The following is a 20,737-nucleotide window of genomic DNA, read 5'->3' as shown; positions in this document are numbered from 1 at the left end:
AATTCGTATCAGGAAACAGAAACACATCAGACATTCACAGGGCACCTGCAGACTTGTGCTGTTGGCCACATGGCCAAAAACCTGGGATCACTGGGTCTCTCCTCCTGAAAAATGAATTTGTCTATAAGCGGAGGAATATTCATTTCATTAATAGTTCAAGCTTCCAAGCAAAATCCCACCCAACTGCTTTTAGGCTGGAATTTTTAAATATCGTCATCGTGTCAGTGTTGTTTCAGCCAATGTCAAGAACATAACTAAGGGCAGCAGATTGGAAAGGAAGGGTATTTAAAGTTCAAACAAGGATACATCTGCCCTGCAGCTGGGAGGTGTCATTCTCAGCTGCGGTGACATGGCTCAGCCTTGATCAAGTTAGCAGCATCAAATTAGCAGTGAGAACCCGGCGGCACGAGCAGCAGATTGGGACACACCCCTGTGTGCGTATCTTGGATCTCAGACAGGATCGGGTTGGCAGCAGCTGGTCTGTGCTGCTGAGGCTACACTGCTAATGTTAGCACCAGAGCTCAGTCAAAGACTGTGTGTTGCTCTAGGGGAGCAGCCTTTCTGAGGTATAGCTCATCAGACAGAGCAGGTCTTGCTAGTATTCGCTGCGGCACAAGAGTCAAAAAAAGAAAATTCCAGCATGTGGAAAATACAGCTGAGAAACAGAGACAGAAAAGGAAAGAGAAAGGGCCTCACCCCAAACACACACCCTGGGCTGTTACCTGATCTCAGATGTTCCAGGTCAATTCCATCAGGTTTCCATGAAGCTGCACAGGCGGGACTGAGAGCTGCTTTCTACAAGGAAAAAATTCAATGGTCCCAATTTGAAAGATTTCAAAGATACTTCACTAAAGCTCCCAGGTCAGTCTGGTCTGTAGGCCTGGAACTGCAAACACAGGCCACGTGGAGAAAAATTCAAGCCCCTTGTTGACATCAGCCATGAGTTTTCAAGGTATCTAAGGGATTTAGGCACCAACTATCAGTGTGAAAGAGAGTTGGGCACTAGATGGCCTCCTGTGCACCCACACTTCAGATCTTTGTGATACCAGCAAGTGGCTCCTTCAAGGGAGGGTGTGTTCCCATGAAGCTACACATACGGAGTCATTCAGTGTCTCACACAAACACACACACTTTGTGTATCTTACAAACATAATCTCCAACACTACACTCATACGCTGTCTAATTATATCATGCGCACACGCACATGCACACACGCACACACACACCGACACACACACTAACTCTTTCATGCTCACATCACAACACATAATTGAGGTATTCTTGTAATTTCCCAAAAGGTCAACTATATTCTCCATGATTTGATTCTTGCAGGGAGTTCTTCTAGTGGCTTCTGTGCAATTCCTCATTTGGTCTCTCTCTCGTTCTTCCATTTACCTCTTTAAGTGGTGAATTCTACACCGTCTGACATGTCCTGGACGGAGTCATTATTACTAAGGCAAATTTTTAGAATCGATATTATTTCCTGCGCTGGTGGCTCCTACTAGTTGTGCAGAGACGCACGTTACCTGATAGTCCTGCACATAACGAAATTCATTCTGTACTGGAATTAGAAAATCACTGGGGCATTGGGGAGAGGGAAGGGGCTACGTATGTGGGAAAAGAACAGCACAGGTGCCGTTGTGAAACATACCTGCACTCTGCTACTGTGTGCTCTGAGAGTGGAGAGGGATAACTCACGTCCTAGCGCATATCCTGTAAAGGAACACAAACACACACACACACAAAGGGTGTGTCTAGACTACATGGCTCTGTTGATAGAGCCATGTAAAGTAGCCTACCCAACATAGTCAATGAAACGGGGATTAAAATATCCCCGGCTTCATTAAAATAAAGATGACCGCCCTGCTGTGCTAGATCATCTGCTTGTCCGCACAGCACGTGAGTCTAGGCGGGGATCTGCTGACAACAGAAGCCTTTGTCGACCGATCCCTCATGACTCGTGCCTGTCTCCCGGCAGGATAATAGTTTATACAGCAGGGGGCTGCAGATGGGAAGTTGAATGGTGGGGAAGCATGGATCTGACCATGTGCACAAGGCAGTCCGACAAACTCCAGGCTCCCTTTGATTATGCTGCAATCCCCTGAGCCTCTGAGCCCCCAGCCTGGGTTCCCCTCGCACTGTGCTGCTGTGGCCAGCTGCAGACAACATACAACTTCAGAATTCCCTCCTGCATTCAGACAATAGACTTTCCCATCTGCCACTGTGTGCAGGGCTCCCCGACTGACCACTGCCTGTGGGAATCTCCCGGCAGGATAACCACCGGCAGCCCAGTGTGCAACATCAGCCCTGCACCTCTCTGGAGAAGTAGCACTGGCCAGTAGGAGGTTGTTATCCTGTTCGGAGAGTCACATGCACAGGTGTTAGGCAAGGTGAGATCCCCTCCCAGGCAGGTCACTGACGGGCCCACTGGTTCACAGAAAACTACACACAAGCTCAGTAACTACAAACAGGCCATGTGAGCGGTGAGCAGGGACAGCAAACCGGTCAGAGTGGATTATCGGCAAATGAGCCAAACAGAAAATCAGCGTAAGCCCTGGGCTGAGTCAGGGGAACGAGCAGATTCTCACCTCAGTGATGACAGCAACCGCCCGGCAGTGTCTCAAAGCCCAATTTGCCGTTGCTTTGCAGCTTGGGGTTTCCGGGAAGATGCCTTGAGCCTTTGTCCAGCCCTTCCCCCAGGGCAGTCTCTCTCCTCAGCTCCTTCCCAGCGTGCTCTAGTGTGGGGAGTGAAAACGGCTGATTCTACCCCCTGCCTTATATAGCTCTGGCAAAGGGGGGATCCTTGGTTTCAAAATTGCTCCCCACAACAGGCTGTGGAAAAACAACATGGGAAAAGGGACCCAAAGTCATGTGGTCTGGTCCCCTGACCCTGTGCACAGCTGTTAATTGTGGTCTCTCTGGAGCGTTCTTAGGAACAGTTGCCCTGTGGGATTTGGGCGTCTCCTGAGGCCTGTTGTTCTCCCCAGTGTCTCATTACAGGGCTCAGCGATCTGTCTGCACTGAAAGCCCCTTCCCCAGTGGGGTACGGCTGTGTGAATACATTGGGAATAAAGATACACGCTCCGTATTCATAATGAGAGAGACAAAACTAAGGCAGGAATACAAATGGGATCATCAAATGCAGCAAATCTCAATGTTTCCAATGACACTGTAAATGTCCTGGCTTCTCTAAATTGCTTCATATTTCTGCTATAATGATATCTCAGTAATGGGTAGGGATGTTGCATGAGTACCCAGTCAGCGTACCGGTAAGAAGGAGTCTTACAAGTACCCTTACCTATTAGCCTGCTCTAGTCTGTGAACTCCAGAGCTGACTGGCCAGGCCAGACCAGAGCACCCCGCACACAGAGGGACTGGCCAATCGGGTGGTGGGAGCTGATGGCCCCAGTGGGAGTGGGCTGGGATGGACGGTTCAGTGATCTGTGTTACCTCATAACCCAACCGTCCAATCGATGCATTTAGGAGGCAAAGGTGATGTTGGGTTAGCTCAGCCTTGAGGGCCTCTAAGCCCCAGGCTACAGGGGTGGATCTTACTGCTCTGTGGACAGACAGGAAACATTGGGATGGATTCCAAAGTGCCAAAGCCACGTCTCTTCATGAAAGAGAAAGGACAGCTGGCCTGTGGCAGCAGACGAGGGTTCATGGGGCTGTTTCATTGCTGGAACGAGGGATCTAGGCCCAGTGATGTGGAAGGTTCCCAGACTTGGTGTTTCAGCCCCAACTTGAAATTCTTCTCAGCAATAAAACTTCACCTCAATCTGAGTCAGCTGGCAGGGCCAGAGATGGCTTCTCCTTGCTTGGTAGACGTGTCTTACGTCACGTCAGCCATTGCTCATGGTGGGTACTTCAATCGTTCCCCAATGTCTCCAGCGACGGGTTTCTCTGTCCTGTTTGTGGAACATGTGTGGGAAAGATGGAAATACCAGTGATCACAGCTCCCCTTGGCTGTGGGTCCCCAGACCTGGCCAATGGGAGGAGCCGGAAGCAGTGCAGACAAGAACACTGCTTCCCGCAACTCCCATTGGCCAAGAATTGTGATCTTTGTCCAACCAGGGCTGTGATTGCCTGTACCTGTCACCAGCAAGTAAATATGGAGGGAGAGGCCTGCTGGAAGCTAACGCTGGGAGACCAGATCCGGGCTGTGGGCTGGTATTCACCTGTCTCTGGTCCCACAACAGTGGGGTATGAACGAACAGAGCAGGAGACTTAGTGTAGAGAGACTTAATTCTTTAATTCACTTCCTACTGACACTTTGGTAAATGTTTGCACATTCTTTGCATTTCAGCCAGGGAGGAAGGAGGCCGATGGGCAAAGTTGCCGGTTGCTGTTGGGTGCTCAAGTCCTGTTCTTTTCAATTCATTTGTTTCCTTTTATTTTGGTGGAGAGAGAAGTCAGAGCTAATGATCCCGCACAAGTTTGTCCCACCCCCTCTGTGTGCATTTCACATCTGCATCAATACCTGTGCTCCTCTGAGTATGAACAGAGACAGAAGTGCCCCGACTGTGGCAAGTGTATGGAAAGGCAGGAATTGACACGGAGAAGGACACTAAAACTCCCATTCCTGCACAGAGTTTCATAGTTTCTTTCCCATCTACAGTTGTGTTCTACTTTCACTCACGGTGGCAGCAAAATACTTCACCTCATTTCCCTCATGTGATTTACAACAGAAGAGCCCACACAATAGAATGGGTATATAATAGGATTCAGCAGGTGGGGAGGAGATCCAGGAATGCTCAGAAGTTAAGCTCCTTGCACAAATTGGGCCTTGGCATTTACGTACAGATCAGTGAAGTGGAGCGCAGCTCAAAAATGCTCGGCTGGTAGGAGAGAGAAAAGCTGAGAAACTAGGAGACTCACAAGCACAAAGCAAGGAATCGAGAAAGAAACAAGGTGACGTGAGGCCATTGAGGGTGAACCCTCTTGTTAGGGAGTCAAATGGGCCACTTGTAAGGAAATATTTCAGTTCATCTCTATTCTACTCTATGTCAAAATTTGTCTTTCTCACTCTATGCCTGTGTCTGAAAGCAACTAGTTAGTGCCAGAAGAGCTTTTCTCAGGGACCGATGGACCTCCTCGTTTCTCAGGGGATGTCTGCACTATAAAGTTAATTCAAACTAACAGACGTTAGTTCAAATTAACTTTGATTGGCGCCACAAATACAAACTGCTAGTTCGAACTTAATTCGAACTAGGTAAACCTCATTCTACAAGGACTAACGCCTAGTTCGAATTAAGTGGTTCGAATTAAGGGCTGTGTAGCCACTTAATTCTAACTAGTGGGAGGTTAACACTCCCCAGCTTTCCCTGGTTGCCACTCTGGGCACCACCAGGCCCCGGAGCCCTTAAAGGGGCATGGTCTGGCTCCGGTGCCCGTGCCAGGTGCAAGTCTGCCAGCACCCAGGAAGCAGACCCTGCATCTGGTACGGCACGAGCCAGCCACCTGCTGCCACCCAGCCCTTCGCCTCTTCCCGGGACCAAGCTGGCAGCTCCTGGGAGCCTGCTCGGGGATGCAACAGGTGGGTGCCGGCCTGGTCTAGTGTGGACATCTTGGACCTCATCCAGGTTTGGGGGGAAGCCTCCAACGTCCACGACCTCCTGGCCACCCAGGAGCAGGTTTGCATGAAAATCAAGGTGGTCGAGTGAGACCCCCGACCCTGAGCCCTGATCTTAGAACATAAAAACTTAAGAATGTCCGTACTGGGTCATACCAAAGGTCCATCTAGCCCAGTAACCTGTCTGCCAAAAGTGGTCAACACCAGCTACCCTGGAAGGGATGGACCGAAGACAACGACCAAGCCATTTGTCTCGTGCCATCCATCTCCAGCCTTCCACAAACAGAGGCCAGGAACACCGTTCCTACCCCCTGGCTAATAGCACTCCATGGACCCAACCTCCATGACTTTCTCTCATTTCTCTTTAAACTCTGTTCTAGTTCTAGCCTTCACAGCCTCCTGCAGCAAGGAGTTCCACAGGTTGACTATGTGCTGTGTGAAGAAGAACTTTCTCTTATTAGTTTGAAGCCTGCTACCCATTCATTTCATTTGGTGTCCTCTAATCCTTCTATTATGGGAACTAATGCAGAACTTTTCTTTATGCACCCTCTCCACACCATTCATGTTTTTATAGCGCTCTACCATATCTCCCCTCAGTCTCCTCTTTTCTAAGCTGAAAAGTCCCAGTCTCTTTACCCTCTCGTCCTACGGGATCTGTTCCAAATCCCTGATCATTTTAGTTGCCATCCCCTCTCCCACCCTCTCTCTTCCCCTCTCCCACCTCCTTTTCCCAGTCTCTCCCAGTTTTGTTCAATAAAGAGAGTTTCTATTTTTGACCACACGTGTCCTTTATTTTGTACATGAGGAAGGGGGGCTAGGGAGGGGTAAGTGAAGGACGTGAGGGAGGAATGGGGTACGAGCCCCCGATGAGGAGGACTGGGCTGGCTCTGCGGGCTCCTCGGGTTGGAAACTCTCCTGCAGCCCCCCGATTGACCGCCCCAGATGGCAGCCTGCGGCAAGTGCAGCCGGGCTGATGGCCGAGTGCAGTGATGTGCCGAGTAGGAATAAGATCCTCCGGGGCGCTTTTTCCGGAGGATTGGGGCCAGTGTAGACGCTCTTTTCCGGCTTTTCTAAAAGCCGGAAAAAAGTGGCGGACATTTTTATTTAAATGCCGCGGGGGATATTTAAATCCTCCACGGATTTCCCTATTACGATCTCTGAAATTAACATGCCCCTTCCGGAAAAGGGGCCAATGTAGACGTAGCCACACAGACATATTGGCCTTGGATGCTCATAAAACCCAGTGGAGAACCAGAGCCAAGCTTGGTGGAAAGGCACATGAACTGTACAAGTAGGACCAGAAGGCAGATAAATAAGACAGAGACATACTCATTCTGTTCCTCTGCAGCTTCTTCCCCTCCTCCAAGCATCTGTCTCCTTTTCCCTGTGCGCCCCACCAGTCCTTGTATGGCATGTGGCAAAGGGCGCACCCACATCACTGTTTTCAGGATATTTAGCCAACTAGCAGCTTATGAGGTGTCAAAGGAAAACCGGGGATCTCCTGGCCATGAATACTACTGTGTGATGAATGCACGGGTCACTCAGAAAGTGCGCTGGAAATACTTAATGATGGCAGGTGATAAACAAGCCGGCCCTACCCAAAGGAGTGAGGATTTATGTATTTGTCTGGATCAAAGAAACTTGCAGATCAGACACAGGATGGCTTGTGTGACACTGGCAGGCTGGATGCCAGCCCTTTCCTGGGCTTCAGGGATGAGCTCAGCGCTGCCAGCCTCACACCTGGAGACTAAGCCAGATCACCTGGCTGAGAGATTGGCTCCATATTGGTTTTAGGGTTACAAGGATGTCTTAGATGTTGAGACTGTCGATAAAAAGGCTTGGATTTTACCCCGGTCTGAGGCCCAGAGGCAGAAATCTAAAACACTTAGTAAATCGGACTGCAGAGAGCAGGATGCAAATTGGGGTTAGATGCTTACAGAATTTGGGAGCAGCTGAGTGGAGGATTAAAGAATCCCACTGGGTCCAAATTCTTGGATTTAGGCACCTATAGTTGCTAAAAACCAGAGTCCATTTGGTGTATTAATCCCCCTGCTGCATTTCAATCTCTCAACAGGGCTATGTCTACACTGGTGCAATCTTGAGCCAGAGCTATGCAAATAAGACTAAGCGTGGAATATCGCTGAGCCTCATTTGCATATCTAATGAACCGCCATTTTTTCGGAAGAGGCTCTTGAGCAAGAAGGAGCTGTTTACACTGCCCCTTCTTGCGCAAGAAAAACCCTCTGTCACATTGCTGCTACACTGATTATTTTTGGGAATAACGGCATTGCACAAGAGGGTTTTTCTTGCACAAGAAGGGGCAGTGTAGACAGCTCCTTTTTGCGCAAGAGCCTCTTCCGCAAAAATGGCGGCTCATTAGATATGCAAATGAGGCTCGGTGATATTCCACGTTTAGCCTCATTTGCATAGCTCTGGCGCAAGATCGCACCGGTGTAGACATAGCACAGGTTCTTACCTGTGCATTCTAACCCTCAGTCTTCAGCGATAAAGGACCAGGGCTCTAATCCCTCTTCCACCTGTTGGTTTCCACCATCTGTAGAGTTTGGAGAGTGAACAATGGCCCAGGGTCTCGTCTCAGTAACGCTGGTGTAAATAAAGAGCAATTCAATGTATTCCAGCTCATTTCTGTTATCACGACGGGGCTCAGAATCTCTGTGTTAGAAATCACCTGGGTTCAGACATAGCCCTGGAGTAACAGTAATGAAAAGAGAGGAGGTTACTACAGAGAACAATTTGGTCCATGCTGTGGGAACTCACGACAACTTCCTTTCTGTATTTCAAAACATGCAACCAAGGTTGCTGTTAATGAATCCCCAAAGGTCCTCTTTGCAAACCATCCGCCCCAGTGGGATGTATTACTGAAGACACAGTTTAGTGTACATCCTGGAATTCTTGAGTTGTGTTTACACATCAGTGATGTAAATTCTGAATTCCCCAGTTGTTGAAAACAGATGAGCGCAAGGGGCTTGGAACACTCAGCTGGACTTTTCACTGGCATGAATCCAGGGGCTTTTGCTTCAGTCTAAGTTTCATACAACATGATGACACCTTGACCCATTTCCTAGTGGACACGTGCTCCAGGCCTAAGCAACAGGTGCAGCATGAAAACTTCTCAGTTTTTTTATCCGCTGCTCATCATTGCTTTGTTTATCCATCTGTAACCTTAGATTGTGTAGGACTAAATACACCTGGGTAGCGCCTACTTGGCAAGAGGATTTCATTGGATATAGGTGGATGGGAAGGGCCTGTTCATGTTAATGAGTCATCAGGGGAATCTATAGGCCTGAAGAAAAGTTTATCTCCCACCACGTTAGGCTTCCAGAGACACCTGTAAACAATGGTTGCGATGACTCTCCCAGGGCAGGGGAACCAGGAGAAATAATGTTGGACTCCCTCTTGGGACGTCTGTATTTTGCCACACACTGATGTGGGTATCAAGTTTGAGAACAAAGGGTTCCCCAACCTTATATAAGGCAGGGAGTGGATCTCATCCGTTGATTTTTAATCCCCACACGAGGACTTCTGGAAACAGCAGGGAAACACAGAATGAGCTGGGGGAACATTCTTGACCAAGACTAAAGGACATTCCAGCCTGTGTCTGGAAACCTGAGACTCAGGAGCAGCAAAGCCAATGGCGCCTGTGCCTTGAGAGCTTGCCCGCCTGCCGGCTTCCTCCAGCAGGGTGAGGAAATGCTCATTGACGGTCAATGTAACCAGCCTGTTGTACTTAACTTTAGCTTTGCTTCTTTTGGGTAAACTGCTTCAGTCTCTTAGATAGCCTTTATCATCACTTAATTTAACCTTTCTTAATTAATGAACTCATTCGCGGAGTAATCTAATGCGCCTTTAAAGTGAAGTATCTGGGGAAAAATCTCAGCTTGTTTAGTAGGCGATCGCTTATTCCTCTCCACATTGAGGGAGGGCAAACTCAGAAATTCACTCAAACTGATCAGCAATTTGACCAGAGCAGGGCTGTACAGCTCTGGGGTCTTAGACGTGGGAGATCATTTATGTTTAACAGTACAGATATCCACCTCCTTCTTTCTCATCCCACATCCCAGATATGTGTGAGAGTGCAAAAAACCAGTGTGTGTTCTTGTGAGAGAGATACTGCGAGAGTGTGTTGGTGTGTTACACAGAGAGAGACACGAAGAATGTGCGTGTGTGTGTGCGTGTGTGTATGTGTGTGTGCTGATTGCTAAAGACGTGTTTGAGCGATAGTGTCTTTAACATACACCACAAATTTCAGAGCTGACCACCTGAGCTCTCTGGCTCCCAAGCTCTGGCTTCTGTCCCTTGCTTTGCAGACATGGGGCACATGGGCAGGAGGGAAAGGGAAGAAGAGGAAACTCCAATTTGGGGGCTGGTGTTAGAGGCAACAGGAGGCAATGCCTCCCTTGGGTATTAGTGGCCAACCCCTCCACTCTTCCTATCTCTGTTCTGACCCTGCGGGCTCCCACAGCGGGCCAGATTGATTCCTTTAGTATGCAAAAAAGTGAAGAACATTTTTCAGCTTGACCCACCAATTAGCATAACACTGAGTTATTAAATGCTAAGGAAGCCAATTAACAGGCATGTGACAAGCTGAACCTACCTACTGCCAGGATCTGAATTTACTGGCAAAAACAGTATAGCTTGAGCACTGTATTACAGTAATAAATGTCAGGTATCAGAGGGGTAGCCGTGTTAGTCTGTATCTGCAAAAGCGGCGAGGAGTCCTGTGGCACCTTATGGACTAACTGAAGTGTAGGAGCATAAGCTTTCGTGGGCAAAGACCCACTTTGTCAGATGCATGGCAGTAATAAATGTGTCTGCTGGACCTTATTTGAAACATTGGATTTATTTGTTTGTTAGCCCTAGGAATTGATTATAAAATCACATCTCTAAAAAGCCCTTGTGCAGATATTTAGGGGCACAATCCTCTTTATCCTTAAATGCTTGGCTCTTCAGACATGTAATTCTTTAAATACTTCAAAAATAGCCACCTTTATTTCAAAGGCTACGTCTAGACTGCAAGCCTCTTTCGAAAGAGGCTTTTTCGAAAGATACTTTCGAAAAAGCCTCTTTTGAAAAAGAGCGTCTAGACTGCAAGCAGTACTTTTGAAAAAGCAAGCCGCTTTTTTGAAAGAAAGCACCAAGGGAGTCTGGATGCTCTCTTTCTAAAAAGCCCTGTTTGTTTTCAAGAACACCTTTTTTTCGAAAGAGCACTTTCGAAAAAAGGCGTTCTTCCTCGTGCAATGAGGTTTACCACCGTCGAAAGAAAAGCCACATTCTTTCGATTTAATTTCAAAACAACGCGGCTGTAGTCTAGATGCAGGTGAAGTTTTTTCAAAAAAAGGCTACTTTTTTCAAAAAAAACCCTGAGTCTGGACACAGCCAAATATACATTTGTTTCCTCCCTCCCTGCCCCCTTGAGAAGGTGGTTAATGAGCGTAGCGAGCAAGCAACTCTGACCCCTACTAAATCCTTTCAATAAATCCCCCTCATCTCATATCTGACTGTTATTTCTCATAGTACAAATATTTGCTCCCAAAGTCTCTCTGCCTTTGCTGTCCATCCGTGCGCCCCTTTTGTACCTCATCCTCCCACAAGACAGCTCCCTTAATGGGTCCCTGGGTTGGTGCCTGATTTTCTAGATTTCAGTGTTTCCGTCACACATATATGTGGCAATGATACAAATGTACCGTTGCCACTGCTGGTTTAGATCTAGCGTCTGTGGGCACAAAATACGTCTGTGGAAGAAGAGGTTCGCAGATAAGATACATTGGAAGTGTAGAGAGGAAAATCAAGGAAGGCCCAATGTCAGTGACACTTTTGCGCGAGTAGCAGGGATGTGCTACTCCTATGGAAACAGGTCTGTTCACAGAATGCTCATAAAATTTGGAGGAATAAACTGCCACCATCTCTCAAATTTTGTCTCCTGTCTCTACATCTCTCCCATTTTACATTGTTCTCCAGGCACTTTCTCCCTTCTGGATGAAAAACCTACATAGTTTCTCTTATTTTCTTTTTTATTTCTCTTATATTTCTTCATATGGGTTTGATTTCGGATCTCAATTCTGCCTCTGTAAATCCACATAAACCTAATTCAATTTACCAGCAATTTTCCAAGACCAGTGTCATGGGCTCTTTTTGAGGGGGGTTTTTCTGTCCTTGTTTCTCAGCTGCATCTTTCAAATGGTACAATTATTTTTTTTTTCATCTGCTGTGATAGCGGATAGCTGGACAGAACTTCAGGAAACTGTGGCCTCATTGGTATTTTGGTTTTTGTCTCATGTGGTATATAGGCTCATAGGCTACGTCTACATTGGCATCCCTTTCCGGAAAAGGGATGCTAATGAGACGGGATGCAATTGCAAATCCGCGGGGGATTTAAATATCCCCCGCGGCATTTGCATTTACATGGCTGCCGCTTTTTTCTGGCTTGGGGATAAGCCGGAGAAAAGCACCAGTCTAGACGCGATTCTCCGGAAAATAAGCCCTTTTCCGGAGGATTTCTTATTCCTACTTTCAAGGGCTTATTTTCCGGAGAATCACGTCTAGACTGGCGCTTTTCTCCTGCTTATCCCCGAGCCAGAAAAAAGCGGCAGCCGTGTAAATGCAAATGCCGCGGGGGATATTTAAATCCCCCGCGGATTTGCAATTGCGACCCGTCTCATTAGCATCCCTTTTCCGGAAAAGGATGCCAATGTAGACGTAGCCATAGACTATAAGGTCAGAAGGGACCATTATAAATATCTAGTCTGACCCCCGGCACAGTGCAGGCCACAGAATCTCACCCACCCACTCCTGGAATAATCCTCTCACCTATATCTCAGATATTGAAGTCCTCAAATGATAGTTTAAAGACCCCAAGATGCAGAGAGTCCTCCCATAAGTGATCGGTGCCCTATGCTAAAGAGGAAGGTGAAAATCGCCCAGGGCCTCTGCCAATATACCCTGTAGGAATATTCCTTCCAGACCCCAAATATGGTGATCAGCTGAATCCTGAGCATGTGGGGAAGACTCACCAGCCAGACACCCAGAAAAAAGTTCTCTATGGTAACTTCTATCATCCCACCATTGGCCTATTTACCACTGATAGTGAAAGGTCAAATAATTGCCAAGATCATGTTATTTCATCAAACCATCCCCTTCATAAACCCATCTAACTTAATCTTGAAGCCAGATAGGTCTTTTGACCCCACTGCGTCCCTTTGAAGACTGTTCCAGAACTTCACTCCTCTGATGGTTAGAAACCTTTGTCTAAGTTCTAGTCTATAAACTTCTTAATAGCCAGCTTATATCCATTTGTTCTTGTGTGCACATTGGTATTGAGCTTAAATAATTCCTTTTCCTCCCTGGCATTTATCCCTCTAATATATTTAAATAGTGCAATCATGTCCCCCCTCAGCCTTCTTCTGGTCAAGGTAAACAAGCCAAGCTCCCCAAGTCTCCTTTCATAAGACAGGTTTTCCATTCCTCGGATCATCCTAATGGCCCTTCTTTGTACCTGTTCCAGTTTGAATTCATCCTTCTTAAACATGGGAGACCAGAACTGCACACAGTATTCCAAATGGGGTCTCACCAATGCCTTGTATAATGGCACTAACACCTCCTTATCCCTACTGGAAATACCTTGCCTAATGCATCCCAAAACCGTATTAGCCTTTTTCACGGCCATGTCACATTGATGGATCATAGTCATCCTGTGATCAGCCAGGACTCCAAGGTCCTTCTCCTCCTCCGTTACTTCCAACTGAAGTGTCCCCAGCTTATAACTAAAATTCTTCTTATTAATCCCTAAATGCATAACCTTACACTTCTCACTATTCAATTTCATCCTATTGCTATCACTCCAATTTACAAGATCGTCCAGATCTTCCTGTATGATATCCCGATCCTTTTCTGAATTGGCAATAGCCCCCAACTTTGCGTCATCCGCAAACTTTATCAGGACACTCCCACTTTTAGTGCCGAGGTCAGTAATAAAAATATTAAATAATATCGGTCCCAAAACTGATCCCTGAGGAACTCTGTTAGTAACCTCTCTCCAGCCTGACAGTTTACCTTTCAGTATGACCTGCTGTAGTCTCCCCTTTAACCAGTTGCTTATCTACCTCTCAATTTTCATATTGATCCCCATCTTTTCCAGTTTAACCATTAATTCCCCATGTGGTACTGTATCAAATACCTTGCTGAAATCAAGGTAGATTAGATCCTTTGCATTGCTTTTATCTAAAAAATCTATTTTCTCAAAGAAGTAGATCAGGTTGGTTTGGCACGATCTACCATTTGTATAACCATGTTGTAATTTGTCTCAGTTGCCATTAACCTCAATATCTCTCACTATTTTCTCCTTCAAAATTTTTTCCAAGACCTTGCATACTACAGATGTCAAATTAACAGGCCTATAGTTACCCAGGTCACTATTTTTCCCTTTCTTAAAAATAGGAACTATATTAGAAATTCTCCAGTCAAATGGTACAACCCCTGAGTTTAGAGATTCATTAAAAATGTTTGCTAATGGACTTGCAATTTCATGTGACAGTTCCTTTAATATTCTTGGATGAAGATTATCTGGGCCCCCTGATTTACTGCCATTAAGATGTGCAGAGGGAGGGGGGAGGTAAATGTCTGTGAGCTAATGATATTAGAGGTGATAATTGGGGAAGCTATCTTTGTAATGGGTAAGATAACTAGAGTCTTTGTTGAGACCCTGGCATAAAGTGTCGAATTTTAGCATGAATAACAGTTCAGAGGATTCCCTTTCAAGTGCAGTCTTAAAAGGCTTTTGAAGCAGAATGCAGGTAATTAAGTCGTTGAGACAATGTCCTTTCTGGTTGAAATGGCAAGAAACTGTTTTTTCTTTGTGATCCTGTCTAATATCTGTTTTGTGGGCATTGATCCTTTGGCAAAGTGTCTGAGACGTTTGTCCAATGTACATAGCAGATGGACACTTTCGGCACATGATGGCATAAATTATACTTCTGGATGCGCAGGAATATGTGTTCTTGATCTTATAACTTACTTGGGGTATGTCTACACTACCCCGCTAGTTCGAACTAGCAGGGTAATGTAGGCATCCCGCACTTGCAAATGAAGCCCGGGATTTGAATTTCCCGGGCTTCATTTGCATAAGCGGGGAGCCGCCATTTTTAAAACCCCGTTGGTTCGAACCCCGTGCAGCGCGGCTACACGGGGCACAAACTAGGTAATTCAAACTAGGCTTCCTAGTTCGAACTACCGTTACTCCTCGTGAAATGTATGTCCCATGGTTGTTGGTAAGAATCATCTTGAGGTTAGGTGGTTGTTTATAGGAGACTATGGGTCTGTCTCCCAGAGCCTCTAGGAGTTTAGTATCCTGTTCCAATATAGGCTGTAGTTTATTGATAATGTGTTGGACAGGTTTAAGTTGGGGGTTGTAGGTGATGACAAGTGGTGTTCTATTGTTGGTTTTCTTGGGTCTGTCTTGAAGTAGATGGTTTCTAGGTATTCGTCAGGCTCTTTCAATTTGCTTTTTTATTTCTCCGGGTGGGTAGTTGAGGTTTATAAATGCTTGGTAGAGATCCTGAAGTTTCTGGTCTCTGTCAGTGGCATTAGAGCAGATGCGGTTTGATGTTTGAGTTTGGCTTCTACATCAGATTTGGTAATATCTACCTCCATATCCTTATTGTTGTTATGTTGCCATTATCCCTAAGCTCTTCATTAGCCTCATTAAAGACTGAAGCAAAGTATTTGTTTCGATATTGGGCCATGCCTAGATTATCCTTAACCTCCACTCCATCCTCAGTGATTAGCTGTCCCACTTCCTCTTTTTGTGTTTTCTTCTTATTTATATGGCTATAAAACCTTTTACTATTGGTTTTAATTCCCTTTTGTAAGGTCCAATTCAATATGACTTCTAGCCTGTCTCACTTTGTTCCTACATGCTCGAACCTCAATAAGGTAGCTTTCTTTGCTGATCCCTCCGATCTTCCACTCCTTATATGCTTTCTGCTTTTTCTTAATCACCTCCCTGAGATTCTTGCTCATCCAACTTGGTCTAAAACACCCACCTATACATTTTTTCCTCTTTCTTGGGATACAGACTTCTGATCACTTCCGCAACTTTAAATTAAAATAATCCCAGGCCTCCTCCACTTTTAGATCCATAAATTCTTTAGTCCAATCCACTTCCCTAACTAATTTCCTTAATTTATTTCAGTTAGCCCTTTTGAAATAAAAAACCCTAGTCTCAGATTTATTTTTGTTTATCCTTCCATTTAATATGAACTGAATTAGCTCATGATCTCTCGAGCCAAGGTTGTCTCCTATAACCATTTCTTCTATGAGGTCCTCACTACTCACCAAAACCAAATCTAAAATGACATCTCCCCTTGTTGGTTCAGCAACTACTTGATGAAGGAATTCATCAGCTATCACATCTAGGAAAATCTGAGCCCTATTATTATTACCAGTACTTGTTCTCCAGTCTATATCTGGAAAGTTGAAGTCTCCCATGACTATGCAGTTTCCTTTAGTATTTACTTCTTTAAAAACATTAAATAGATCTCTATCCATATCCAGACTAGATCCCGGTGGTCTATAACACACCCCAAGCACTATCCCAGGGGAGGATCTAATAGTTTTTTTCCCCGATGTGATTTTTGCCCAGACTGACTCTGTCTTCTCCATTCCTTCAATTTTTAATTCTTTACAATCTACCTCATCATTGATATACAATGCGACTCCATCACCTTTACCTTTATTTCTGTCTTTCCTAAACAGCACATACCCTTCAATACCTGTACTCCAGTCATGCCTAGTAGTCTACCATGTTTCTGTTATTCCTATAATATGTGGTTTCACTTCCTGGACCAGTAGCTCTAGGTCCTCCATTTTGTTACCTAGGCTCCTCGCATTGGTGTACAAACATCTTAATTTTTGCTATTTGGCCTCACTCGCATTCTTTATGCCATTTGGCACGGACATTGTACCCTTGGGTTCAATCTCGAAAAGCAGCGGCAGATATAGGGCAGGGCGAGCGGGGCGGCTGCCCGGGGCCCCGCGCTTCCATAGGCCTCGCTTTGACGTGTCCTTGAGCCCTTGAGCGCTTTGATGCGGCTTTTGTTCCTCTGGACCCCAGTCAGGCCCGCTCCTTCTCGAAGGCCGCCAAGGAGAGGCCCTTGCGGTTCCTGGAGAATTCCACGCTCCACAGGAGGAGCTGGGCGAAAGCCGCCGCTGTCTTCTGGGCGGCTTCTTTTTTCTCCTTTTCTTTTGGCTGCCTGGGGTTGCAGATGCCGCAGGAGCAGCCGCGCCCGGTTGAGCTGCATTCATCTCAGCACAGAGGGGGCGCAGCTTCTCCGGCCGCCAGCACTGCCCGCCCTTCTTCTTTAGAAGCCAGTTGGCTCTGCACTGCCAGGCACTTCCAGCGGAGCCGCCCTCGCCCACTCACCACCCACTGTGTAAAGAAATGAACTTTAATGACATAATTGAAGAATGTGCTGCCAAAAGAGCTGGACAGGTACAATACATTTAAATACAAATGACAAATTTTAATTATTAATGAAGAATTTTGTTTAAGAATGAATTACATAATAATTAAAATAGAAATTATCCAGCTAAATTAAGTTTCTATCAAATTTACCCAATTCACATTTAATATGAAAATAGCCTGCAATTTGCGCATTTGACGCCTTTTTTCTATTTTTTCTCCAAAGGGGGCCCCTGCAAAATTGTGCTGCCCTGGGCTCCACAAAACTCTCATCCGCCCCTGTCGAAAAGGGTAATACCCTGCTCCTTTAAAGCTACACACACAACCTTTGATTGAGCCTTGTGTTTAAAATAGTGTAACTCCGGCAGCACAAACTGCCCCAACCCAATTCCATCTGAGTTCCAAGCTACACACACAGGTGTGTGTCCCAAACCACTGTCTCTGCTGCTCATTGATTATTTTACCTTGTTCATTTGATCAAAGCTCGTGCATGTTACCCTGGCTGGGAATGACACTTCCCGGCTTCAGGGAAGATGTACCCATGGATGAACTTTAAATATCCTTCTGTTCTATTGATTTTTGTTATGTCCAGGACATTGGCTGAAATGACACTGCAATGATGAAGATACTCCAGAACCCCAACCTAAAAGACTTTATTTGTTTGTGAACTCATGTATGTAACCAGTCAGACATGACCTCCCCGCGCTGGCGTCTAGCTGACTGGACATACTTCTCTCCTTTCCCTTTTTCCCTTCACCCTACCTCTCTTAGGCTACATCTACACTACAAGATTATTTTGAAAGACAGTGTCTAGACTGTGACCACTTCTTTCAAAAAAGTTAGCTGCTTTTTTGAAAGAGAGCACCCAGGCAGTCTGGATGCTCTCTTTCGAAAAAGCCCATTTTGTATTCCAGAATGCCTTTGTTTGAAAGAGCACTTCCTTGTAAAATGGGAAAAGGCATTCTTCCATGTCAAATGAGATATAGGGTGGTGGAAAAAACAGACATGTTCCTTTGATTTAATTTTGAACATGCTGGCAGTCTAGATGCCAGGGAAGATTTAAAAAAACCCTGCAGTCTAGACACACCCTGAGTTACAGGGTTACGTTAGTTGGGATTGTTCCTGCCTAGAGCTGAGGTCTCTTCCAGCTCTATGGTTCTATGATTCTATGAACTTGTTTGTCATGCCTTTGGTATGTTAACCCATTTTATTCATATCAGGTCCTTTAATATGTCAAGTAATCCAGATTATGGTAGTTTCTGGTTACTTAAGGCCATAAAGATGAATTTTACCTGAAAACCTTATTGCTCATGCATGTGTGTGTAACCTGTGGAATGTGTGTATGTGAATGAGAAATACCCAACCCAACCAAAAAGGTAGTTGAGAATCAGCAGACAAAGCCCCTGCAAGCAGATACATTAACTGAGAAACAGTCAGAAAATCCCTCTCTCTCTTGGACAAAATGTAACATCATAGCAGAAATCTGAGACCAGCCTGGAGGAAGTAAAGCCTCCCGCAGATCCGAGGGGATTTCCCAAGTAACATCATGACCAAGTCTCCGAGAAGCTGACCCCTGGCCAGCACTCCAGCCACGTGCAAAATCAAAAGTAACGTGCACCGCACTTGCAGCCTGCCTCCAAACTGCCAGCGTGAATGTGAGTGTGTGTGAGAATCTTAATAATCTGGACCAATAAACAACTCCAGAGCAATCTTGCTCCAGCCCACCCTTTGTCTGGGTTTGTTCCTCAGCAAGTCTGAGGAAGTGCCACATTTTATATTAAATGTTCTTGCCTCACCTCTATTGGAAACTCTGCCTCTAACTGAAATGAGTCTTCCTCTGGATATTTATAAGTTACTTTTTCAGAGAAGAGACACAGTAGCATGTGGCTACAGATCCCAGGTTTCTGACCAGGTAGCAAACAGCACAAGCTGTCTGCATGTGCTCACAGAATATCTGATCCTTTTGTGTTTCTAGATACGAATTATGGAGAATGCAGGAGGAGGAAATCAAACGCCCATTGTAGAACTGATCCTCTTAGGATTTGGAAACGGCCCTGAACTGCAGCCCCTCCTCTTCCTGCTCTTCCTAGTGATCTACCTGGTGGCTGTGGCTGGGAATCTCCTCATTATTGTGCTAGTGATGGCTGATCGGCACCTTCACACCCCCATGTACTACTTTGTAGCCAACTTGTCCGCTGTGGAGATCTGCTACGTCTCCACCACCCTGCCCAGGCTGTTGGCCAGTCTCATAACTGGGAACAGAAACATTTCTCTTCAGAACTGCTATGTGCAATTCCATTTCTATGTTATCCTGTCTACTGCGGAATGCCAGCTGCTCACAGCCATGTGTATTGACCGGTACCTAGCGATCTGCCACCCCCTCCGTTACCCTGCTCTGATGAATAGCAGGGTTTGCTGCCACATGGTGGCCTGGGCCTGGATAATCGCCATTTCCTACAGTATCATGCTGGAAATGTTAATTTTGCAATTAACATTCTGTGGTCCCAAAGAATTTGATCATTTGGCTTGTGATTTTGCACCCACAAACTCATTCTGTGGTGAGTCCAAGACACTGTCAATTGGGACAAATTATGTGTCTATCATATTGACAATTTCCAATTTTCTACTGTCCCTGGCATCCTACACTTGTATCATCATCGCCATCCTGAGAATCAATTCCAGCACGGGGAGGCAAAAGGCCTTTTCCACCTGCTCCTCCCACCTCATTGTGGTTACAGTTTACAATATGTGTATAATTATAACATATGTGGTTCCAGAGTTTAACCCTCCCTCACTCCTATACAAAACATTGTCTGTCTTGTACGGAATCCTGGTACCTTTGCTCAACCCTGTCCTCTACAGCCTGAGGAACAAGGAGGTCAATCAGTCCCTGAGAACAGCTATTCAGAAACTGTCTGATTTCAGACACAGGCACAGAGTGTGAAAGGTGCGTTTTAGCATATTGTAAAACAGAGATGAACTAATGTGTTTCCTAACTTATGGAAATCTCTTTTGACACACGTCTCACTACAGTTCTGTTTCTCTTCAACCTTCTCTTTCCCTCAACTCCACTCTCTTTGACTGTCTCCCTGTCTGTGTTCTAATTAGATGTTATAGTTTTTACAGAAACTTCCAAAAGCGAAAGCATTTAAAAACAAACAAAAAAAACCCCATTAAAACAAAGATAAATGAGGTAAAAGCTCTGTTTTAAATAAGCACATTCCAAAGGGGTTGTACCAGGACACTTTGGGTATGTCTAGACTGCATCCCTCTGTTGACAGAGGGATGCAGATTAGGCAAGTTGACATTGCAAATAAGACAAGGATTTAAATATCCCATACCTAAATTGCATAAAAATTGCCACTACGTTTGCCGACTCAGCACTTTCTCAGCAAAAAGTGGCAGTCTATAGGGGGATCTGTTGAGAAAGAAAGCCTTTTGTGACAGATCCCTTATGCCTCCTGCAAAGCCTTCTTGGCCTGAAGGCCGCATATTTTGTGCACATGGAGCGCCAGTTAAGGGAAGACAAACTCATGAAGCTACCACACTGGAACCAGTCGCTCCTTCTCAAAAGGGTTCTGCATAGATCTGCCTTACACCCAACCCCGAGTTGGGACGCCTTCCCACTGCAAATCACCACTAAAGAGTTTGGGGTCATGGAAACACACAGCATAGGCTGATGCATGCAC

At 45.7% G+C, this 20,737-nt stretch overlaps 1 protein-coding gene across 1 annotated transcript; it reads left to right on the top strand.

Annotated features, from left to right (window-relative positions):
* Positions 1-19,032: 19,032 nt before the first annotated feature.
* On the top strand, positions 19,033-19,992 carry LOC149521229 (olfactory receptor-like protein OLF4). The gene is made up of 2 exons (XM_089774387.1): positions 19,033-19,406; positions 19,911-19,992. Exons 1-2 carry the CDS (start codon positions 19,033-19,035, stop codon positions 19,990-19,992), a joined length of 456 nt encoding a protein of 151 aa, XP_089630513.1.
* Positions 19,993-20,737: the final 745 nt, after the last annotated feature.

The sequence above is a fragment of the Pelodiscus sinensis genome, chromosome 30 (assembly GCF_052426305.1).
Source record: "Pelodiscus sinensis isolate ZL-2025 chromosome 30, ASM5242630v1, whole genome shotgun sequence".
Taxonomy (NCBI): domain Eukaryota; kingdom Metazoa; phylum Chordata; order Testudines; family Trionychidae; genus Pelodiscus; species Pelodiscus sinensis.
This window is presented reverse-complemented; position numbering and strand designations above follow the sequence as displayed.